This window comes from Rhinolophus ferrumequinum, chromosome 23 (genome assembly GCF_004115265.2).
Source record: "Rhinolophus ferrumequinum isolate MPI-CBG mRhiFer1 chromosome 23, mRhiFer1_v1.p, whole genome shotgun sequence".
NCBI classification, from domain to species: domain Eukaryota; kingdom Metazoa; phylum Chordata; class Mammalia; order Chiroptera; family Rhinolophidae; genus Rhinolophus; species Rhinolophus ferrumequinum.
In genome coordinates this window covers 45,115,004-45,140,802 of record NC_046306.1, presented here as the reverse complement: position 1 = coordinate 45,140,802, position 25,799 = coordinate 45,115,004, and the positions used below count along the sequence as shown (strand labels likewise).

General features: G+C 39.7%; 1 protein-coding gene across 5 annotated transcripts in view; it reads left to right on the top strand.

Moving 5' to 3' along the window:
- Positions 1–25,799, top strand: part of SYNDIG1 (synapse differentiation inducing 1) — a 223,959-nt gene that overhangs the window by 143,032 nt on the left and 55,128 nt on the right. The window contains exon 5 of one of the 5 annotated variants that reach the window (XM_033095218.1): positions 4,120–4,176. The exons of the other annotated variants lie outside the window; for them this stretch is intronic. Coding sequence (XP_032951109.1) covers positions 4,120–4,127 — 8 coding nt within the window. The 3' untranslated portion in view covers positions 4,128–4,176. Of the gene's footprint in view, positions 1–4,119; positions 4,177–25,799 lie in introns of those variants that run through there. 5 annotated transcript variants of the gene reach the window in all.

The following is a 25,799-nucleotide window of genomic DNA, read 5'->3' as shown; positions in this document are numbered from 1 at the left end:
AAAGGCCATTCCAGGAAAATAAAACAAAAATCTCAGTTGTTGGATAACATGGAGGAGTGGTGAGACAAGTTAACCGGACCTCTAGACTTGATAAAACCTGGGATAATTTTTGTTCTGTCCTATTCCAGCTGGGCCCAAGTCAGCAGGCAACTTCTCCATGCCTCAATTTCCTGATCCACAAAGTGGTACTAACTAACCTATGGCATGGAACTGACACAGGTTAGGGAAGTGAAGTTAGAGAGGAAGATGCCAGAATGTTCCTGGAAAGCAGCAGGTGCTGAACACGCTCTACTGGAAATCCAAATTTTCAGCACACATGTGGGTTCCTAGGTGGAAGGAGACATAGGCTCTTTTCTCCAACAGATTTTATAACTTGCAAGAGGTGTTAAGTAGTAGTCATGGTAGTAATAAAAGTGTTTGTAAACTGGGTAACATATGCTGACCTACTAGGTGCTGGTCCCATGTTAAATATTGTACATCTGGCTTCTCAGGGAGTGGTCCTGACCAATAGCACTGGCACCCCCAGCACTGTTAGAAATGCACGCTGTGTGGGCCTACCACAGATCTGCTCAATCAGAGCCTCTGGGATGAGCGGGAGCCTGGGAACCTGATGCTGCCTTCAGTTTGAGTAGTGCTAGTGCACATGTATGACCTGGCAAGTCTGTGTCATGGCACTGCCATCACATCACTTTGTGACCATGAAATCAGGGTTCAGTGAGGTTGGATAGTGCCCTAAGGCCATGGCTGGCTGGCAGTGGGCTGGGACTGCCAGGACAGCCTGGCTCAGAGCCATCTCTGGAAAAGGCAGTTGGTTGAGCCTGACTGTCATTAAGGACTTAATGTGGAGGACTGTGGAGGAGGATGAGTGTAGCATTTTTCACGACTTCATTTTGGTCCAACAGTCTTAATGGTTTGATCCAGCTCCACTGCAAGCAAGCTTCATAAACCATTTTGTAGAGAGGAAAGGGTTGTGTGCAATTTTGGTAAATACATCTAGGAACTGATGTTTCTGATCTATGTGGAGAATAGAAAAGAATCCGTAATTTGCTGAGCAACTGCTGTGAGTTAGTTAATATACACATTTTATCTCATTTAATATTTGCAATGAATCTGAAAGATGGAAAATTATTATACCCATTTTACAAATAAAAAAATGAATTTTAAAGGTATTTATTTATAGAAATTAGAGAGGTAGAAAGTATGGGTACAAGATGCAAATATAGATATTTCTAATCCTTAAAATCAGATTTTCTGCAGTATAATTTTGACTTTTATCTATTTGAAAACAAAAATAGAAGCACAGTACTTGCTTCTGAATCTGATCCTCCACACTGCTTGGAGGGTAGTGCAGTGAGGAAGAGAAGCCCATTCTAGAAAGCGCTGTGATGCTTATCTTCAGCGCCCTCACGCAATACCATGTGGCAGGTGCCAGCTTGAGACTCAAGCTGGAGACCTTCCCCCAAGGAGGCCTTGGGTCTGTAACTGGGCATTGGGCAGACCTGAAGGTACCATGCCCTGTATCTACTGCAGATATCTTCTGCATTTATGCATTTATTATGTTATCATTTTATTTCATTTCATTTCACAAAATGTTTCTTTCCTTTCCTAATTGCAACATTGTAACAATAATTAAATGAGAAAGGGTATTAAGAATCAGATTATGAATTTTATGAATAGAACCAGCAAAGGGAATTGGACAAATTAAGGGAAAAAAGGAAATCTCTTTATGGTACTAAAACCTAGAAAAACGGGACTCCAACCTGGTCAGTAACTGTGTCCTTGAAATCCATTCATTCATCCGACATTTACTGAGCACCTACTATCATCTGGGTGCAGGTTTATAGCAGTGATCAAAACAGAACCCCACCTTTACAGAATTGACATTCTAGTGATAAGAAGCAGGAAACAAACGTAAATTATAGAGTGCTCAATTGCAATAAGTTATAAAGGAGAAAAATTAAGTTGGAAATGGATATGAGGCATACATTTTTCAATGGGGTGTTCATGGAACAGCTGTTTTAGAAGATAACATTTCAGGATACAAATACAGACTGAGCCATGAGGATCTCTTGAGGAAGAGCATTTCCAGCAGAGGGACAGCCAGTGCAAGGCCCTACGGTGGGAACATGACTGGGGAGTTTGAGAACGATGTGGAAGCTACCATGGCTGAAGCAGGTGCCCTTTGGGTTCGGAAGTAGGATGTGAAGCCAGAGAGGTAACAAGACGTGGGTAGGTGGGGGTAGACACCACTGGGAGTTTTAGGTGAGAAGCCACTGGGGTGTTTGAGCAGAGGAGAGACAACATCTGTGTCTACAGTACAGGGGAAGCACGTGTAGGGCAAGGGTAGAAGAAGGGACACCATGCTGGAGGCTGGTGTAATCATCCAGAAGAGGCAGTTGTGCTCTGGACTGCAGTTATGGCTGAGAATTTAGAGAAAAGTGAGGAGACAAGAATGAATTGTGGAAGGGTTGTGGTCAACAGATTTCTGTTGTGAGTGTGAGAGGAGGAAAGAATGGAAGGACCCCTTGAAAGGTGGAATCTCCACTGACCAGGGGGAAGTGGAGGGTATTGTTGGCCAAGGGTACAGTGTGGGCTTTGACCCTTTGACCTTTTGACCCTGGCAGGTTTACAATGCCTGGTGGCATCCAAGTGGAGGCACCAAATAGGAAGCTGGATGTGCACATTTGGGAGGGGGTTCAAGGGAGAAGTGTGGGCTAAGGACAGAATGAAGGCCAGGTTTGAGTGTTGAGCTCTCAGCAATGAGGAGGCCAGTGGCAGCATTGATGAGCAGTCTTGGGGGTGCTGGAAGTGAAAGCCCATGAGTGTGGGCTCAAGAGAGAACAGGAGAAAATATCCAGGGGACACTGAGCTGTGTTGCTGGGAACTAGAACAGTGAGCACTGCACAGAGTGTACAAGAGGGACGTCTGGGTGCTGGCTACGCACTTGCTACCATACCCATAAGTGTAAAGCTAAGTGAAAACTGGCTTACTTACTGAGCATCACATTTATGATTTGTGTACTTTTCTGTAGATATTTTATATTTTAATTAAAAGGTATTTTTTAAATTATGGGAAAAGAGAAATTGGGTATGGTACATTGAATTATCACTTTTGAAAAGTTTTGCTATAAACAGAAAGAAATGAGTGGTAGCTAATAGGAGAAGTGATATGAAGAGCATTTCTTTTTTAAGTAGGAGAAGTTGTAGCATATTTGTATGCTGATGAATATGATCCAACAAACAGGGAAAATCAATGTTTCATTAGATAGGGGAGGTGGTAAAAGAGAATTTCTGGGGAGACGTTCTTGTCTCACCAGGTAGGTGGAGTGAGAAGTGGAGGGAGCTCATGAGTTCATGCAGAGTGGCAGGAGATGGGTGGGAGCTACACAGGAAGCTGGGCTGAGGCACAAGGTGCTGAAGTTTGAGGAGCAATGAGGCCGCACCAGGGCCCCAGGGAGGGCATGGCAGGATTGTGGCAGCTGATGGAGGTGAGCGTGCCTTGGCAACCAGGACCTCTGCAGGGCTCCCTTAGCAACATTGTTGCAGTGCGTATGCAGCTCTGGTGTGGGCAGAGGGCTGATTCACCAAGGCTGCCAACAGGCCTGAAGAAGGCCACAGAGAAGGAGAAGCAGGAACTCAGTGATGTAGGCAAAGGAGCAGCTGGGGCATCAGGCCGTGGAATCTGAGTAAAATGGGAAGGGGGGATTTACGGGCAGTGTTGGGGGGTGGTCGGGGGGAACAGTGATACATACGCCCCCCACCCCCGTGTGCTCAGCATTTGCTGTGCCGGGCGCCATGCTCCTCATTTGCTCACATTACCCCTCACGCACGTCCTGCAGCTCCTGAGGGTGGTGCTCCTTTCCACCTTTTCAGATGAAGAAAGAGGCCCTAAGAGGCCCTGTAGCCAGTCCCGTCTCACATTCCCAGGGCAGAGCCTAGATCCCCACCCTGCTCCATCATCATTGCCCACTTAGGGGTTGGTGCTCACTAACTAAGTACTTGGGGACTGACTCCACACAAATAGTGTTTAAAGAAACCACGGGCATTGTTTAGACATTATAAATCCCTATATACAGAAGAAGCGTATTTAATACAGAATCCTTTCTTCTTGTTTTCTCAGTGAAATAAGAAGCCTGATTATAGCTTCCAGGGATATGTCTGTCCTTTCCCCATCTGACTCCATCAAGACTGAATAATATTAAGTTACAGGAGAGAACCAGCAACCCTGAGTAATGACACACACTAAAGGTGTTTGTTTCTCCTGAAGGGGACTTTCTTCAGCAGAGTAGATATGTAAGTCAAGTACATTGCAGGCAGTGCCCTTTCCCCTCTAAACAAGGGGCTCTTCAAATTCCGCAAAGGTGGAGGGAAACAATGATGGGATTTTGAGTGTGAAAACCTGTCACTCAAATAAACCCTGATAAAACACATGAGGGACATCATTGCTGTTCCAAAGGGAGTTAAATATTTCCTTTCTGAATCTTTACCCTGGATAGTAATACTAATTGTTTGTGGCTGGTTTCTAGTATTCGTCTCAGTGTTTTCAGCCTGTTTCCCAGAAAGAACCCTCATTCAAGGAGAATGAGGGCATGGTTTCCTGGCAGGCTACCAAATAATGCCATTTGTTGGATCTCATTTTCATAGTTGGTTCTTGAGCCACCGTGCTTTTGATATTATGAAAGAACCAACCAGTGGGGCCATCAGGACTTGGTTGACTGGCTCCATCTTCCAGTTTCTTTTTTTTAATTAGTTTATTGGGGTGACAATGGTTAGTAAAGGTTTCAAGTGTACAATTCTGTAATACATCATCTATAAATCACATTGTATGTTCACCACCCTGAGTTAGTTCTTCCATCACCATATATTTGATTCCTTCTACCCTCATCTATCACCCGCTCTCCTATTACCTCCTGGTAACCACTAAATTGTTGTCTGTGTCTATGAGTTTATGTTTCTTCATTTGTTTGTCTTGTTCCTTTGTTGTTTTCACATCAAAGGAATGAAACTGGACTGTTCTCTGTCACCGTGTACCAAAATTAACTCAAAATGGATCAAAGACCTAAACATAAGATCTGCATAGAAGAAAACATAGGTAATAAACTTATATACCTTGGGTTCAAAGAGGATTTTATGAATTTGACTTCCAAGTCAACGGAAGGAAAAGCTAAAATAAATGAATGAGACTATATCAAACTAAAATGCTTCTGCAAGAAGCATTGATTTGTGCCTTTCTTATTTCCTTTTTGGATACAAATACAAGGATAGATAGATACATAGATAGATAGATAGATACATAGATAGATACATAGATAGATACATAGATGATAATAGACCTCCAAAAAGACAATGTTGTTATTGTTTTATATTGTCAGTATTTATTTTTATATACACACATATTCCACTCCTTTTTTCCTTATTCCTTCCTGAATCATTGACCTCCTAGCTTGAATAATTTCCGTTTTGTCTAGAGAATGTCCTTTAGAATTTCCTTTAGTATGGATCTGCTGGTGTCAAATTCTCTCTGTTTTTTGTCATTGGAAATATCTTTTTGTTACTTTCATACTTTTCATTACTTGTATTACTTTTATACTTGTTTTCACTAGGTATAGAATTCTGATGCACAATTCCCTCTTCAGTTGTGTTGAAACTTCTGATAAACCCATTCATTGAATTATAATATCCTTTTTTAAAATTTATCAGTTCTAGATTTTCTTTCTTTTTTCTATTTCAGATCTCCTGTAATTCTTCTTATACTTTCCAATTAACCTGCCAAGATTTTCAAACTTTTTTTGTTTCCTTGAATATAGTAAGTAGAGATGTTTTATAGTCTGTGCCTGATGATTACAACATCTAGAATCCCTGTAAGTCTGTTAGTTTTTTCCCTCCGTTTTCTCATTCATGTTATATTTTCTTAAACTTTTTAAAGATTATATGCTGGTGATTATTTCTGAAAAATAAAGTATTCATTGGAGTATTTTGAGGTTTAGGATGATACCACCTTCTTTCAGATAGGCTATTTCTTTGCTTTTGTCACATACAGGGCAAAAAGAATTCAGGGTCACCATAGTGCAACCTCAAGGTTTTTTTTTCAAGTTCAAGTTGTTGGGGTTTTGTTGTTTTTTTTTTTTTGAAACAAAGCATATTACAACATTATTAAAAATCCATTAATACTTTAATAAGAAGAACCTGAGTATTTTTTTAATTAAAGATTATTGGGGTGACAATTGTTAGTAAAGTTATAGATTTCAGGTGTACAATTCTGTAATACATCATGTATATATGTGCATGAGTGTGTGTGTGTGTGTGTGTGTATACATACATATATATATATATATATATATATATATATATATATATATATATATATGATCACATTGTGTGTTCACCACCCAGAGTCAGTTCTCTTTCCATCACCATATATTTGGTTCCAATTACCATCATCTACAACCCTCCTCCCCGCTTACCCTCTGGTAAACACTAAGCTATTGTCTGTGTCAATGAGCTTTTGTTTCTTCAATAGTACCATTTGCAACAACGTGGATGGCTCTTGAAATTGTTATGCTTAGAAAAATAAGTCAGACAGAAAAAGTCGAGTATTTTTTTTTAATTTATTGGGGTGACAATTGTTAGTAAAATTACATAGATTTCAGGTAATACAATTACCTGATACAATTCTGTATTACATCATCTATAAATTCCATTGTGTGTTCACCTCCCAAAGTCAGTTCTCCTTCCATCACCATATATTTGATCCCACTTACTCTCATCTCCCAACCACTAACCCCCTTACCCTCTAGTAACCACTAAACTATTGTCTATGTCTATGAGTTTTTGTTTCTCATTTATTTGTCTTGTTCTTTTGTTGTTTTTGGTTTATATATCACATATCAGTGAAATCATACAGTTCTCTGCTTTTTCTGTCTGACTTACTTCGTTTAGCATTCTACACTCAAGATCCATCCATGTTGTCACAAATGTTCCTATATCATCTTTTCTTATCTCCAAATAGTATTCCATTGTATATATATATATATATACCACAACTTCTTTATCCATTCATATAGCGAAGGACATTTTGGTTGTTTCTATGTCTTGGCCACCGCAAACAAAGCTGCAATCAACACTGGAGCACATGTGTCTTTATGTGTAGACGTTTTCAGATTTTTTGGATAGATACCCAGGAGAGGGATTGCTGGGTCATATGGCAATTCTATTCGTAAATATTTGAGGAAGCTCCACACTGCCTTCCATAACGGCTGCACCAGTCTGCATTCCCACCAACAGTGTATGAGGGTTCCTTTTTCTCCACAGCCTCTCCAACACTTGTTACTATTTGTCTTGTTGATGATAGCCATTCTAACTGGGGTGAAGTGATATCTCATTGTGGTTTTTATTTGCATTTCTCTGATGATTAGTGATGTTGTGCATTTTTTCATATGTCTATTTGCCATTTATATGTCCTCTTTGGAGAAATGTCTCTTCAAATCCTCTGCCCATTTTTCAATTGGATTGTTTGTTTTTTTGTTGTTGAGTTTCATGTGTTCCTTGTGTATTTTGGATATTAGCCCATTATCGGAGGCACTCTTTGCAAAAATCTTCTCCCATTTAGCTGGTTGCCTCTTTATTTTGTTGACGGTTTCTTTTGCTGTGCAGAAGCTTTTAAGTTTCATATAGTCCCATTTGTTTTTTTTAGCTTTTACTTCCATTGCCTTTGGAGTCAAATTCATAAAATGCTCTTTGAACCCAAGGTCCATAAGTTTAGTACCTATATTTTCTTCTATGCAGTTTATTGTGTCAGGTCTTATGCTTAAGTCTTTGATCCATTTTGAATTCATCTTGGTACATGGTGACAGATAGCAGTCCAGTTTCATTCTTTTGCACGTGGCTTTACAATTCTCCAGCACCATTTATTTCCTCCATTGTATGTTTTTACCTTCTTTGTCAAAAATTATCTGTCCATATTTACGTGGTTTTATTTCTGGGTTCTCAATTCTATTCCATTTGTCTATGTGTCTGTTTTTCTGCCAATACCATGCTGTTTTGATTATTGTAGCCCTGTAGTACAAGCTAAAGTCAGGGAGTTTGATACCTCCAGTATTGCTCTTTTTTCTTAAAATTGCTTTGGCTATTCGGGGTCTTTTGTGGTTCCAAAAAAATCTGATGATTTTTTTTTCTGTTTCTTTAAAAAATGACCTTGGGATTTTGAAGGGGATTGCATTAAATCTGTATATTGCTTTGGGTAATATGGCCATTTTAACTATGTTGATTCTTCCAATCCATGAGGAAGAATGTCTTTCCATTTCTTTGTGTCTTCTTCAATTTCTTTAAAAATGTCTTATAGTTTTCAGCATATAGGTCCTTCACATCCTTGGTTAAGTTTATTCCTAGGGATTTTATTCTTTTTGCTGCATTTGAAAAAGGAATTGTTTTTTGTATTTCTTTTTCTGAGATTTCATTCTTAGTATATAGGAATGCAATGGACTTTTGTACGTTGATTTTATAGCCCGCAGCTTTACTGTATTCGTTGATTGTTTCTAATAGCATTTTGGTGTAGTCTTTAGGGTTTTCTATATATAGCATCATATCATCTGCAAAGAGTGATGATTTAACTTCTTCATTCCCAATTTGGATGCCTTTTATTTCTTTCTCTTGCCTGATTACTCTGGCAAGGAATTTCAACACTATGTTGAAAAGCAGAGGTAATAGGGGACAGCCCTGTCATGTTCCTGAACATAGAGCAAAGGGCTTCAGTTTCTCACCATTAATTATGAGATTAGCTGAGGGCTTGTCATATATGGCCTTTATTATGTTAGGATATTTTCCTTCTATACCAATTTTATTAACTGTTTTAATCATAAATGGATGTTGTATCTTGTCAAATGCTTTTTCTGCATCCATTGATATAATCATGTGATTTTTGTCCTTTATTTTGTTTATGTGATGTATCACACTGATGGATTTGCGGATGTTGAACCATCCTTGTGCCCTGGGGATGAACCCCACTTGGTCGTGATGAATGATCTTTTTAATGCATTGTTGTATTCGATTTGCTAGAATTTTGTTTAGGATTTTTGCATCAGTATTCATCAGAGATATTGGTCTGTAGTTTTCTTTTTTTGTGTTGCCCTTACCAGGTTTTGGTATCAGGGTAATGTTGGCCTCATAAAATGAGTTAGGGAGTACTGTCTCTTCTTCAATTTTTGGGAAGAGATTGAGCAGGATTGGTATTAGATCCTCTTTGAAGGTTTGGTAGAATTCACTAGTGAAGCCATCTGGTCCTGGACTTTTGCTTTTGGGAAGGTTTTGGATGACTGATTCAATTTCGTTACTGGTGATCGGTCTGTTTAGATTTTCCAGTACTTCATGGTTCAGCATTGGAAGGATATATGTTTCTAACAACTTATCCATTTCTTCTAGGTTATTGAATTTAGTGGCATATAGTTCTTCATAGTATTCTTGGATGATTCTTTGTATTTCTGTGGTGTCTGTGATAACTTCCCCTTTTTCATTTCTGATTTTGTTAATTAGTGCCTTTTCTCTTTTTATCTTAGTGAGTCTAGTCAAGGGTTTCTCAATTTTGTTAATCTTTTCAAAGAAGCAGCTCTTTGTCACATTAACTTTTTCTATTGTCTTTTTGTTCTCTATTTCATTTAGTTCTGCTCTGATTTTTTTACTTCCTTTCTTCTGCTGACCTTGAGTTTCACTTGTTCTTCTTTTTCTAGTTCTTTAAGATGTAACATGAGACTATTTGGGATTTTTCTTGTTTCTTGAGATAGGCCTGTAATGATATAAATTTCCCTCTTAAAACTGCTTTCACTGCATCCCAAAAATTTTGGTGGATGTATTTTCATTGTCATTTGTTTCTATGTATCTTTTGATCTCTCCTCTAATTTCTTCTTTGACCCACTCATTCTTTAAAAGTATGGTGTTTAATCTCCATGTATTTGTGGTTTTTCCTGCTTTCTTTTTGCATTTGATATCCAATTTCAAAGCCTTGTGATCAGAGATTATGCTTGGTATGATTTCAATCTTCTTAAATTTGCTGAGGCTGATTTTATGTCCCAATATATGGTCCATCCTTGAGAATGCTCCATGTACACTAGAAAAAAATGTATAGTCTGATGTTTTAGGATTAAGTGCTCTCTAAATGTCAATTATGTCCATTTCATCTGATGTGTCATTTAGGGCTGCTATTTCGTTATTTATTTTCTGTTTGGATGATCTATCCATACCTGTCAATGATGTATTTAAGTCCCGTAGTATAATTGTGTTTTGGTCTATTTCTCCCTTTAGTTCTGTTAGTAGTTGCTTGGTATATTTCGGTGCTCCCTGATTGGGGGCATAAATATTGATGACTATTATGTCTTCTTGTTGTATAGTCCTCTTTACCATTATGAAATGTCCACCTTTCTCTCTTGTTACCTTTTTCACCCTGAAGTCTGTTTCATCTGATATCATTATACCTATACCTGATTTTCTCTGGGTAACATTTTCTTGGAGTGTCAATTTCCACCCTTTCACTTTGAGTCTATGCTTGTCCTTGTAGCTGAGATGTGTCTCTTGGAGGCAGCATATGGTTGGGTTTAGTTTTCTGATCCAATCTGCTACTCGGTGACTTTTTATTGGTGAGTTTACATCCATTTACATTTAGGATGATTATTCATATGTGAGGATTTCCTGTCATTCTATCTTTTGTTTTCTGGTAAGGGTGTGTCTCCATTGTTTCCTTGCCTTTTTGTTGTTGTCTATTATTTCTGTGTGGTGGTATTCTATGTTTCCCTCTGTTTCTTCTTTTATTTCAGTATATATTTCAGTTCTGAATTTTTTTGAGTGGTTACCCTTAAGTTTATGCAAAAGAAAGTTTGATATTTAGAGTAGTCCAATATCTTCAGCACGCTTACTTTCTCCACTCCCATATTCTGATTGAGGCCGTTACTCTCCCTCTTTTTCTGTTTTGGTTGCCACACATTTTCCCTGTTGATGGTGGTCGAATAGCCTCCTTTAGTATTTCTTGTAGTGCAGGTCGTGTATTAGAAAATTCCCTCAGCTTCTGTATGTCTGGAAAGGTCTTTGTTCCTCCTTCATATCTAAAGGATATCTTTGCTGGATATATTATTCTTGGCTCATAATTTCTCTCTTTCAATAGTTTGAATATTTGGTTCCACTTGCTCCTGGCTTATAGAGTTTCTGCTGAAAAATCTGATGATAATCTAATGGGCTTTCCTTTGTAGGTTACCGTCTTCTTTTCCCTGGCTGCCTTGAGGATTCCTTCTTTGTCGTTGATTTTAGACAGCTTGAATACAATGTGCCTTGGAGAAGGCCTGTTGGGATTGAGGTAATTAGGTGTTCTATTTGCTTCTTGGATCCAAGGATCCAGTTCTGTCCACAAGTTTGGGAAGTTCTCATCAACTATTTGTTTGAATATATTCTCTGTTTCCTTCTCTCTTTCTTCTCCTTCTGGTATGCCCATTATCCTTATATTGCTCTTTCTATGGAGTCAGAAAGTTCTTGTAGAGTTCTTTCTTTTAAGTCTCAAGTCTCTTTCTTCTTCCATCTGTGTAATTTCCAGGTTCTATCTTCGATGTCACTGATTCTTTCCTACATCTGGTCAACTCTACTACCTAAGCTGGTTATTTCATTCTTAATTTCTTCCATTGAGTTCCTAATCTCCAGAAATTCTATTTGGTTCTCTTTTAAAATTTCAATCTCTTTCATAAAATGCTCAATTTGTTCTTTGATTGTGTTTCTGAGTTCATTAAACTGGCTTTCTGTGTTTTCTTGCATCTCGTTGAGTTTTTTCAGAACTGCAATCTTGAATTCTCTGTCATTAAGTCACATTTCCATATCTTTAAGTTCCTTTTCTGGAGACTTTACACTTTCTTTCTGAGCTGTCTTGTTGCCTTGGTTATGCATGGCAATTACTGATTTATTATTTCTCTTCCTAGACATCTACAGGAGTGGCTTCTGCAACAGGTTGATAGGAAGAGGTCTTTCTTTTTTTTCCAGTACTTGTTGTTAGAATGTTTTATTTTCTCTCTGACCGCAGCCTTTTTTTTCTCTCTCACACGGTAGTGCTATGTTTTCTCTGCAGTATTCCAGCTTCTCACACAATAGGGGGATTCCCGGGTAGAATGGTTTCTCCTCTGTTGATAGTTCGCCTGGGTCACAGGGTGTTGTGTCCATGTGGGTATGTGGAGAGCTTTTGAAGTTCCAAAGCTCTTCCTGCACCAGATTCAGAGCCTGTATGTTTCAGCAGTTCTGTTTTCCCCTGCAGGGATCCGCCCAGATTGGTGGGGCCAGGGGCAGGGTGACTTGTGAGAGGTGGCCCAGAGCAATGGCAGCGACCACCACCTCAGCTGGTCCTGCTTCCACAGCTCCCTCCCCTTTGCCGGAACTAGGTGGGCTGGAAATCTGTGTCTGAGGTCCAGAGTTCTCAGAACAGCAAATATTCTGTTCTTTTGATCTGACACTGCTACTGTTCCCCTTCTAGCACCGGACAGGTGGGGGCAGAGCGAGCTCTTGGAGAGTAGGGAGGGGTGGCTAGTCTCCGTGTCTAAGGCTTCCATTCTCTGCTCGGCAGTGAGGGCTTAAACCACTGTTTTCAGCCTTCTTCCCTCAGTGTTTTCTCCGAGGTCTCTGCCATGAGCGTTGGGTTCAGCTGTGTTATATGCTGCCCCTTCAGCCCTGTGGGCCATAAGCGGAGCCCTAGCAGTCCGAGTTCTTCCCTCTCCCGCAGCTGTGGTAGTACCAGGAAGCAACTAGCTCGGACCACTGAGCTAGGTCTACGTCCTGCGCCCGTGTGGCTCCGTCTCTGCACTTCTCCTTTCCCTCCTCCCCTGCTCTTGCAATTTGCCCACCTTTAGGTGAATTCAGTAGTGGGCCTCTTCATCTTGCCTGTCTGTTGTGCAGGGAGTCCTTTGTGGAGTTATTGTTGTTCACTTAGTTGTAAATTCCAGGGGAGCTTTACAGAGGCTCACCTCACACCGCCATTTTGATGACGTCTTCTAGGTATTTTATTTTTTTGACACAATTGTAAATGGGATTGTTTTCTTAATTTTTCTTTCTGATCATTCGTTATTTGCGTATAAAAATACAAGTGATTTCTGAATATTAATTTTGTATCCTGCTATTTTACTGAATTCATTTATTAGTACTAATAGTTTTTTGGTGGACCCTTTCAGGTTCTATATATATTGTATCATGTTCTGCAAACAATGACAGTTTTACTAATCCATTCCAATTTGGGTGGCTTTTCTCTCTTTTTCTTGTCTCAGTGCTGTGGCTAGTACTTCCAATGCTACATTGAATAAAGTGGACAACCTTGTCTTCTTCTGGTCTTAAGGAGAAGGATTTCAATTTTTCCCCTTGGACTATGATGTTGGCTGTGGGTTTGTCATATATGGCCTTTATTATGTTGAAATATGTTGCCTCTATTCCCACTTTGCTGAGTGTTTTCATTATAAGTACATGGTGGAATTTGTCAAATGCTCTTTTATATCAACTTATTGATATGACCATATGATTTTTATCTTTCATTTTGTTTATGTGGTATGTCAAATTTATTGACTTGTGGGTATTGAACCAAACTTGCAACCAAGTAATAAATTCCACTTGACATGGTGTATGATCTTTCTAATGTATTGCTGAATACTGTTTGCTAATATTTTGTTGAGGATTTTTGCATTTGTGTTTATCAAGGATATTGGCCTATAATTTTCTTTTTTGTAATATCTTTATCTGGTTTTCGAATCATGGTAATGGTGGCTTACAAAGAAAGATTTTAGGAGTTTTTCCCTCCCCTTAGATTTTTTGGAATAATTTCAGAAAAACCGGTGTTAACGCTTCTTTGAATGTTTGGTATAATTCACGTGTGAAGTCATCTGGTCCAAGACTTGTTTGTTGGGAATATTTTGATTACCAATTTGATTCCGTTAGTAGTAATCATTCAGTTGTGATTTTCTGTCTACTTGAGTCAGTCTTGGAAAATTTTATGTTTCTAGGAATTTATCCATTTCTTCCAGATTGTCCAATTTGTTGCCATATAATTGTGGTAATATCTTCTCATAATACTTCGATTTTATTTACTTGGTCCTCTCTTTTTTCTTGATGAGTCTGGTAAATGGTTTATCATTTTTTAAAATCTTTTCAAAAACGAGCTCTTGGTTTCAATGATATTTTGTTTTATTATTCTTAGGCACTATTACATTTATTTTCACTCTGACATTTATTATTTCTTTTCTTCCACTCATTTTGAGCTGTGTTTGGTGTTCTTATTCTAATTCCTTTAAGTTTAAGGTTAGACTGTTATTTGAGATTTTTCTTGCTTCTTGAGGCAGGGCTGAATTTTTTTCTTGGGACTGTTTTCTCTACTTCCCATAGATTTTTGGGTGGTTGTGTTTTCATTTTTATTTTTCTCAAGGTGTCCTTTGATTTCTTCTTTGATTTCACTGTTGACACATTCATTATTTAGTAGCATAATATTTATCCTCTAGGAGTTTGTGTTCTTCATTATTTTTTCTTATAATTAATTTCTAGTTTCATTTATTATGGTCAGAAAAGATGCTTGACACAATTTCAATCTTCTTAAATTTATTGACATGACAGGGCTGTCCCCTATTACTTCTTCTTTTCAACATAGTATTAGAAGTCCTAGCCAGAGCAAACAGGCAAGAGAAAGAAACAAAAGGCCTCTGAATGGGGATGAAGAAGTTAAACTGGCACTTTTTGCAGATGACATAATCCTATATATAGAAAACCCTAAAGAATCCATCAAAAAGCTCTCAGAAACAATAAACAAATACAGTAAAGTTGTCGACTACAGAATCAATGTACAAAAGTGTCCTGCATTTCTGTGTACTGACAATGACATGTGAGAAAAAGAAATTTAAAACAATTCCTTTTACAGTTGCAACAAAAAGAATAAAATACCTAGGAATAAACTTAACCAAGAATGTAAAAGACCTATACACTGAAAACTATAAGACGTTTTTAAAATAAATTGAAGAAGACACACACAAAAAATGGAAAGACATTCCATGTTCATGGATTGGAAGAATCAACACAGTTAAAATGGCCATATTACACAAAGCAATATACAGATCGAATGCAATCCCCATCAAAACCCCAATGACATTTTATAAAGAAATAGAACAAAAAAATTATCACATTTGTATGAAACCACAAAAGACCCATAATAGAAAAAAAGAACAATGCTGGAGGTACCACACTTCCTAACTTCAGATTATACTACACAACAACAATAATCAAAACAGCATGGTATTGGCAGAAAAACAAACCACAGACCAATTGAATAGAATTCAGAACCCAGAAATAAACCCACATAAATATGGACATATAATTTTTGACAAAGAAGCGTAAAACATACAAAGGAGAAAAGACAAACTCTTCAATAAATGGTGCTGGGAGAATTGGAGCCATGTGCAAAAGAATGAAACTATACTGCTCTGTGTCACCATGTACCGAAATTAACTAAAAATTGATCAAAGACCTAAACCTAAAGCCTGAAACAATAAACTGTGTAGAAGAAAACACATGTACTAAACTTTTAGACCTTTAGTTCAAAGAGAATTTTATGATTTTGACTTCAAAGGCAAGGAAAGTAAAAGCTAAAATAAATGAGTGGGACTATATCAAACTAAAAAGCTTCTGCACTGCAAAAGAAACCATTGACCAAATAAAGAGACAACCAACCGAATGAGAGATTTTTGCAAACAATGCCTGTGATAAAAGGCTGATATCCAAAACGTATAAGGAATTCATACAACTCAACCACAAAGAAACAAACAAATCAATTAAGAAATGGGCAGGGGACCTGGACAGATATTTCTCCAAAGAGGACATACAGATGACCAATAGACATATGAAAAAAATGCTCAACATCACTAATTATCAGATAATAAATGCTAATAAAAACCAAAATGAGGTATCATCTCACCCCAGTTAGAATGCCTATCAACAAGACAGATAATAACAAGTGTTGGAGAGGCTGTGGAAAAAAAAGGAACACTCATACACTGTTGGTGAGAATGCAGATTGGTGCAGCCACTATGGAAGACAGTGTGGAGTTTCCTCAAAAATTTAAGAATGGAATTACAATATGACCGAGAAATCCCTCTCCTGGGTATCTAACCAAAAAATATGAAAACATTTATACATAAAGACAAGTGTGCTCCAGTATTCATTGCAGCTTCATTTACGGTGGCCAAGACATGGAAACAACCAAAATTTCCTTCGCTATATGAATGGATAAAGAAGTTGTGGTATATATACACAATGGAGTACTATTCGGCAGTAAGAAAAGATGAAATAGGACCATTTGTGACAACATGGATGGATTTTGAGATTATAATGCTAAGCAAAATAAGTCAGACAGAAAAAGTAGAGAACCATATGATTTCACTGATATGTGGTATATAAACCAAAAACAACAAAAGAACAAGGCAAACAAATGAGAAACAAAAATTCATAGACACAGACAATAGTTTAGTGGTTACTAGAGAGTAAGGGGGTAGGGGGGTGGGAGACGAGGGTAAGGGGGATCAAATATATGGTGATGGAAGGAAAACTGACTCTGGGTGGTGAACACACAATGGGATTTATAGATGATGTAATACAGAATTGTACACCTGAAATCTATGTAATTTTACTAACAATTGTCACCCCAATAAATTAAGAAAGAAAAATCTGAAAACATTTGTCTGTAAAGATATATGTGCTCTGATGTTCATTGCAGCTTTATTTATGGTAGTCAAGACATGGAAACAACAAAAGTGTCCTGCGATAGATGATTCGATAAAGAGGATATGCTATATATACACAGTGGAATATTATTCTGCCATAAGAAAAAGTGAAATAGTTCCATTTGCGACAACATGGATGGATGTTGAGATTATTATGCTAAGCAAAAAAGTCAGAGACAAAAAATCGAGAACCATATGCTTTTACTGATATGTGGTACATAAAACGGAAAACAACAAAGGAACAAGACAAAAATATGAAGAAACAAAAACTCATAAACACAGACAGTAGTTTCCAGAGGGTAAGGGGGGAGGGGGGTGGTAGAGGAGGGTAAAGGAGATCAAATATATGGTGATGGAAAGAGAACTGACTCTGGGTGTTGAACACACAATTTGATAGATAGATGATGTATTACAGAGTTGTACACTTAAAGCCTATATAACTTTATTAACCACTGTCACCCCAATAAACTTTAATTGAAAAGAAAAGAAAGAAAGAAAAAAGAAAACACTCTCAGGCAGCCTCCTTTCAGAATAGCCTGAGCATCTCTAGGTTCACACATGGGAGAAGATTGTAGACAATCCTTTCTAGGCATCATGCCCAGCAGGCCAGCCAAAACAAACAAACTGCCCCTCTGACTACAGTATTGAGATGCCATTTCCTCTCACTTGCTGTAACTGCAGCAAGGCAGAAGGGCCCACAGGGATGAGACAAACTTTCCCTTGCAGGGAAAGCTGTCCAGAGCAGCTTTCCTCTATCCACGGGCACATTACCACCTTCCTGGGAAGTGACAAGCGTAAATTTGGCAAAGAACACCCATGTGCACCTGAGCAGATATGCAGCTCCCACCCAGTAGAGAGAGGGCCAGTGGCTGCATTCAGAGCTCTGGCTTCCTTCAGACTTGAGCATGTCAGCTGAACTTTGGGCAACATTCATGCATAATAAATAGTTCCAAGCTCTAAATGTTCCCTGTGAGATACTTTGCCAATTACCTAAAAACCAATGTAAGGACCAGAGCACTCACGTTCTGCGTTAATCTGAGCTGCTTTAGTGGGCAGTGTACATGACTCAGGCACCCTGCTACAGAAGGTCTGGCTGATTATACTTGGCTCCCTCGTGTGCAATGTTACATGAATAAACATGTTTCCAAGAGCCCCTGATGGGGTGATCCCCAGTTGTTAGATAAACACAGATGGCTCTCAAGAAAGATTTGTCACAAGATTCGTTTTGGTTTTCAAACTCTGCATGTAATTAACAAAAGAATGCAAGGGACTTTATACACCTATAAAGACCAGGCAAAATTATTTGAAAATATCTCAGGAATGCAGAGAATTATTTGAAGACTGAGCTCTAGAAGACTGGGTCTCAAGATGGCTGTCTCTCTCTCTCTACCTACTTACCACATCTCCACTGCATATAGAAGGATTCCTGAGAGGACCACAAAATACTGCCCATCTATTCTTGTGCTTTCTATGCCTATAAACTATCCCAGGATACCTTGGATGCTCCTTTGGCTCTCTAAGAAGACCACCAGAGACCACATCTGGTGGTGGTGGGCAGTGAAGGCCTGGGATGGGGGCAGATGGCATTAGAAGGTAGCAATGTAGCAGGAGGCTGGAGTAATGGCAGAATGGGGGAAGTGGGGAAGCCTTGGGGTTCAAGGTTTCAAAATGTCCATTTTCGATGGAGTGGGCCATACTAGGGGTCTCCTGAGGGGTGGTGCTGTCCATGTGGAGGAGGCACCTTGCAGGAGGAGCTGAAATATGAACGCCAAAATGATTCCAAGCCATGGAGCTTTGTAGAGAACCACAGCTGTGCCAGGATGGGGCATGGGAATGGTCCAGGACATGGCCAAAGTAGGTGACTGGCCCCAGAACAGCTGACTTACACTCATAAATTCACCACTTGCATTCTACAATAGCCCAGTGCAAGGCCAGTTCTAAAAGACACCTCTCTCTGCCTGCATATCTTGATATTTCCAAGTCTCCTAAGCAATCTGCAGTCATGTCATTCCAGGACTCATTGCTTCATCATTTATCTTTGAATTATTTTTGAGGCAACCAACTCCACAGCTCTACCTACACGCTGAGTATGTGGGGCTCACTATGCTTTCTCTTTTTGTGTGTGCCTGAGCATCGCTGCAATGCAAAGCCCAGCTGTATTTAGATACCAATGAACGGAAACACATTCTGCAGTTGTACTTCAGTGTCTCCTTACTATTTTGTACATAATTTGGGCAAATTAAAAATAAATAGTGCCCTATCTCATATGAGATAAGGAAAAATAAAAATGAGAAGTATAACACACATGCTCTGCAGGTCATAGTACATGCTATGGTAATTATGCAAGGTAATTTTTTTCGGCTCTAAATTCAGTAAGTTCCATGCCTGTGATTCACATACCCTCAAAGTGCCAGAATAATAGCAAAGCTCATCAGGAAAGAAGAAAAGGGGGCATTGCTGAGAGAAGTCATATCCAGAGTTATAAGGCAGGGCCCTGTCCTTTAGCTGTACTATTTTTTAAAGGCAGAGGTACAGATGATGATGTTATAAGCACCTTTAAAATGCCCACATACAGTGGGTCTGATGGGTGAGGTAGTCCACTAAGGGGTCTCTGTCAGTGAGAAAGACTAAATTCCACTGATGCCAAAATCAAAAGATCAGAGATGTACCAAAAATGGCCCTAGACTTCAATGAGAATCTACAATAAAACTAATGACTTATCACAACTCTTCCTATGCTTGTATGTTTGGCTTGCATTAATATGCACGTGAGTTGAAACATATGAAACTGCTGTCTTCCATGCAAAGTGGTACTTCATGTTATGAGTGTCAAGATGGATCAGTAGCCCTGGTTCATCCCCAGTTCAGGAGGCAAAGGTGTCCCATTGATCACACTATCACAGTCATACCCCAACATGCGTGAAGCCCCAAAATTCTACTTGAGGCCATCTGAGGCAAGGGCTGTGTATGTGGCTGTGCCCAGAGCCACTTGTGGTGACCCTTTGGTGCCTCTGTCATCGACTAAGGCATGCTCAACTAAATGTGTGTCTCAGGCTATGGCCAGGCTGGAGTCAGCATTCATAGTCATGGCCACGGATGGTGACCACTGCACAGGATAAGGGCTACTGCACAGAACCAAGAGTACCTGGGACTGCACCTTCTGTTAAGTACTCAGGAAGCCACTGGACGCATGCACAGGTCTTCAACCTTAAAAGAGAGGCAAAAGAAACATGAACAACCATGCTTTTAGAGGCATGCTATGTATGCCCTCAAAGTTTTAGATAATATCATCTAAAAACAAAAAAGATCACGCATTTGGAAATGAAATTTGAGGTGAGCCATAGGCCAGATAGAAGAATTTAAAATATATTACAATGTGATTTTAACCCTAGATTCTAAATGTACAAGCATTGTATGGTCTCTTTCCTTGGACAATAATGCGTAGGTTTATCTGCTACAGATAAATAATCATAAAATCAAGGTACTTATTACTGAGCCATTGCTTCACCTATCACTGAAAACATCCATGAATCCATCCAAAACAGACATGATGTATTTGTTCATTTGTACATGAAACGAAGTTAAAATTGGTAATTTAACTCCAGCATAGATTCCAGAGGAAAAGAAATAGATCAGAAACCTGATGTCTTGCTGCACTGGATCATTAATATTTATATGGAACTGTTTAAATCCAGAATTTGCAAAACAGCTCTCAGAAGCTACAATCTGCAAACTAAAATATACATATAGAGATAGAGAGAGTGATGGGGCAGGAGAGAGAGAGGGAAGGAGCAAGGAAAGAAGGAAAAGAGAGACGGAGAGGGAAAAACAAGGAGCCAGAGAGAGAGAGAAGAAAGAGAGAGAGAGAGAGAGATGGGAAGAAAAAGAGGAAGATGGAGAGGAAGAGAGAAGGAGGAGGGGAGAGAGATATCCTTTGATGACCATCCAGCTGCCATTACATTTTCCTTATACAAGTTAAAATATATCCATCTGCTATATTGGGCCCATCCATCCAGCAATGTTTTTCAATCCATTTGTCTGCAAAGCCAATGTTATTCCTGTGCCTAGCTGGTCTATTGCAGCCCCACTATTACCCCTACCACAACCTTAATTTATATGTCACTCACCTTGGGAGGCTGAGGTGGGCCTGTTCTAAGTCCTTCCCCCATTCTGTCCTTTGGTAGAATTTTCCTTCCCTTGTGGTCCCATCACTCTTTCTCCACAACTCCTGGCGCTGGGTCTTGCTTTGCCAGGCCTTTATATCCCATTCCAGCACAGATTTTATGGCCTTACTAGTTACCTTGCTGAATCAAATAACTACACTCCTTTAACTATGTGCCTATTACTTTGGATAACGTGTGACTCTCAAGTAAAACGTTGGACCTTAGGCTAATTCTGAATCTTCTAGTGCCTATAGATGTATTCATTGGGTGCTATTCAATTTACTATAAATCAGGGGACATTCAAGAATAATGAACTTGAGGACAAAAGAAGGATATGATGAAGTACACAAAACATTAACTTCAAGACTTGTTGATGATTACAAATGACACCATTCAGTGTGTGGAATACACAGGTCCATTTTTATGTAATGCACATGTAAGCACACAACTTTGAAATAAAAAAGAGTGATGGACATTTCAAAGGTCTGTCTTTGTTTGTAAGAAAGTTTAGATAAGAGAATATGAAAATGCTGGCTTGTTTTGGTGAGATACATGGTGAGAAAGATGGACAGGTAACAGCTTCTGAACTACCCAAAGCATATTGCTTCAAGTGCTTCAGAAATTCCCAGTTCAATTATCACACCAATCTGAGGTTTACTATAACTATGCTCCTGGCTTAACTGTTCAGGTCTTCCTCCATCTATCTCTGACGACTCCAAGGGTGTACAGCAAATAGTCACAGAGACCCCACAGAGCCTGACAATGTGTTTGCTCACTTCCTTGTGACAAGATTTTCTGGACTAAGGTTGAGTCTATCTTAGAGCACATTGTTTCCATACTGTACTTTTTTTTATTATTCTTCCTTGTGTTCTATTCCCAACATGCTACCCTCTGGCTTAAAATACTCTATTAAGAGATAGAGTTTAGTTTGCTTTCAGCGTTCTCTGGCCCTACCCTGCCTTCCCAGTCTTATGTCAATCTACTTCCTTCTACAGCATAAAGCTTACATCCGTGTGATTTATTGTCTCCCTAAGGAAGTGCTCCCGCTCAAGTCACCTCAGTCTTTATTATTTCCACCTATGATGCAGGAGGAACCAGCCAGAAAGATCAGAGAATTGACACTACCTGAAACATCCCTCAACCTACAAATAATAGCAGCCTAAGTGGAGTAGCTTGGAGAAGTGTGATCAGCACTATCTGCTAGAGATCCTTAGTGGGGTTAGGGCTGGCTGCCCACAGATCTGCAGAGGGGATGTGCCTAGAGCATTTCATGACTTGATTTGATCTCAGGCATGACCAATTCCTCCTGATTCTGCCTGGACACAATTAGATTATACTACATTTATAAGCCACATGGTTCATCTTTACGAAATGGCCAAATAGAACATGGGTGTGAAGATCTCTGCATCACACACAAATGCAGCCAGGACTTAGTTACTACAAAGTGCCAGATACTGCGTTTTGTATCATCTAAACAGGAGGCTACTTTCTTGGAGTTTGATGATGCATATATGGGCTATGTCTTACTTTCTCACACACCATGTCAAATTAAGTGCCACTGTTGTGATCATGCACAGCAAAGAGCCAATTCGAGTTTCTGTTAGCACCAGAAGAAATGGGAATTCAAGCAAAGATAATGTAAGTTTCTCAACCAAGCCTTCACTTTTCTCACTAAAAAATATTCCTGCTCAAGAGGACTCAAGATGGCAGAGTAGATAAAACCCGTGCTTAATGTACTCCACATTAAAATTATAACTAAATTATAGAATAATAAACCTGTGTCCACATTAAAATATAACTAAATTATAGAATAATAAACCTGGAGAAACATCTGAAGTCTAGCTGAACAGAAGTTCTATAGCTAAGGGTATAAAGAAGAAGCCACATTGAGACTGGTAGGAGGGGTGGAGACACAGAACAGGCCACCCCCACACCTGCATGTGGCAGTTGAGAATTGGGAGGTATATCGCAGCTGCAAAGCTCTCCTCAGAAGGGAGAAAGGATTCTAGCCCCACTCTAGACTCCCCAGCTGCGAGCAGCAGTGCTGGCAAGAGGAACCCTCACAACAATTGGCTGTGAAAATTAGTGGGGATTCTGACTGAGTGGGCAGAAGACTGTGGAAAACCCAGACATGTTCTCAAAAAGCCCGTTCACAGACTCATTCATTTGCAGGCACTCACCCTGGACTCTGTTGGAGGGACACTGACTCAGGGGGCATCAGAAATATATGAAGAGAGACTGAGTTGTGTGTGTGGCTGTGGGGCGACAACTGAAGGGACAGTCACCATTTTCCCTGTGTGGGGTCCTGCTCCTCTGCAGCTGACAAGGAGGCATCATCTTACCTGTGTTGAGCCCTCCCCCGTGTGGCCAAATCTGAATCTGAATTGGCCTGGAAAACTCCATTCACTCTGGTGAACTCCAGTCACCCTGGTGACTTTTGGAACCCCACCCCACCCAAACTGCCCAACACCTGAGGCAATTTCTACACGAGCATCCAGCCCTGCCAGCATTGCACTATTTCTTGGAAAACTCTCCAGGGTCTGTGGCCCTGAGGTGGGTGACAGCTAGATTTGGTGCACTCTGAGACTTTTATTGACAAGCTCAGCACTGTCACTAAACCAGAATTTACATTAACCTAGTGACTACTACTTGTCCAACCCTGGTGATGACCTCAGACCACGCCTCACCCAACTCTCATACCACATGAAGGTCTATCAGTGGCTAAGCTTTACAGGAGCTGGCAAGTGGCAGCAGAACTTGGGGTGTCCTGGGCTTTTTGTAGAGCTAAACCAGGCCCAGTAATGGTAGAAGCCATCCCTGGTTAGCAGCATGGCCTCTTCCACACAGCTCCAGATTAGCACAGGCAGCAACCAACTGCAGATTGCTTTGTAGCTCCTACCAGGGAATCCTTGGCTGGTCACACAGAGTGCCTGACCTATACCTGCAGCAGAACCCTTTCCAAAAGGCCCCAGAACCAACATACCTGGAGGTCAGCTTCAGACCACAGCAGAGAATCACCCAATTAACCTCACAAGCAGCACACCCAAAGGATTGTCTCATCAGACACCAAAGCCCACTGGGGAAATCCTGCTCAACAGGGTAAGGCCCCCACACAGCAGCCTGAGGGGTGTAGATGTGACCAAATCCCACAGCCAGTCATCCTGAGGGTCAATCCCATACACTAGTGGGCTACTAGCGGTCAAGGCTAAACTATAATAGGAAGTCACACACAACCCACACAAGGAACACTCCTGGAATATCCAGGACAGATGGCCAGGGACATTGTGCTGCTGGGCCCCACAGGTCACCTGCTACATAAGGCCACCTGGCCAAGACAAGGAGACTTAGCATATCTACCTAATACATAGAAACACACAGAGAGAGGCAGCCAAAAATGAGGAAACAAAGAAATGTGTCCCAAATAAAAGAAAAAAGAAAATTCAAGAAAAAGAATTAATATGGAGGCAAGCAACCTACCAGATACAGAGTTCACAACATTGGTTATAAGGATGTTCAATGAACTTAGAGGAAGAACGTCTTAGAAGTGAGAACGTCAACAAAAAATAGCATAAAAAAGGACATAGAAACCATAAAAAAAAATCAGTCAGAAATAAAGAATACAATAACTGAAATGAAACATGCACTAGAAGGAATCACCAGCAGATCAGATGAAACAAAGGATTGAATTAGCAATTTGGAAGACAAGGTACCAGAACACGCAATTGGAAAAGTAAAAAGGAAATAGGAATTTTTCTTTCTTTTCTAAAGTTTATTGGGGTGACAATTGTTAGTAAAATTACATAGAATTCAGAGGTACAATTCTGTATTACATCATCTGTAAATCCCATTGTGTGTTCATCACCCAGACTCAGTTCTCTTTACATCACCATATATTTGCTCCCCTTTACCCTCTTCTATTACCCCCCTGCCCCCTTACCCTCTGGTAACCACGAAACTACTATCTGTGTCTATGAGTTTTTGTTTCTCATTTGTTTGTCTTGTTCTTTTGTTGTTTTTGGTTTATATACCACATATCAGTGAAAACATATGGTTCTCTGCTTTTTCTGTCTCACTTATTTCCCTTAGGATTATAATCTCAAGATCTATTCATGTTGTCACAAATGGTCCTATTTTATCTTTCCTTACTGCTGAATAGTATTCCATTGTGTATATATACCACAACTTCTTTATCCATTCATCTATCGAAGGACATTTTGGTTGTTTCCATGTCTTGGCCACCGTAAACAAAGCTGCAATGAACATTGGAGCACACGTGTCTTTATGTATAAATGTTTTCAGACTTTTTGGATAGATACCCAGGAGAGGGATTGCTGGGTCATATGGTAATTCTATTTGTAATTTTTTGAGGAACCTGCACACTGCCTTCCATAGCGGCGGCACCAATCTGCATTCCCACCAGCAGTGTATGAGGACTCCTTTTTCTCCACAGCCTCTCCAACATTTGTTACTATTTGTCTAGTTGATGATAGCCATTCTGACTGGGGTGAGGTGATATCTCATTGTGGTTTTTATTTGCATTTCTCTGATAATTAGTGGTGTTGAGCATTTTTTCATATGTCTATTTGCCATTTGTATGTCCTCTTTGGAGAAATGTCTCTTCAGGTCCTCTGCCCACTTCTTAATTGATTTGGATAGGTCATACAAACAGAAAATGAATAAGAAAATATCTGCCTTAAATGACACATTAGACCAAATGGACATAATGAGCATTTGGAGCACTTCATCCTGGAACACTAGACTATACATTCCTTTGTAGTGTACATGGAATATTCTCAAGGATAGACCATACATTGGGACATAAAACCAGCCTCAGCAAATTTAAGAAGATTGAAATCATACCAAACATATTCTCTGACC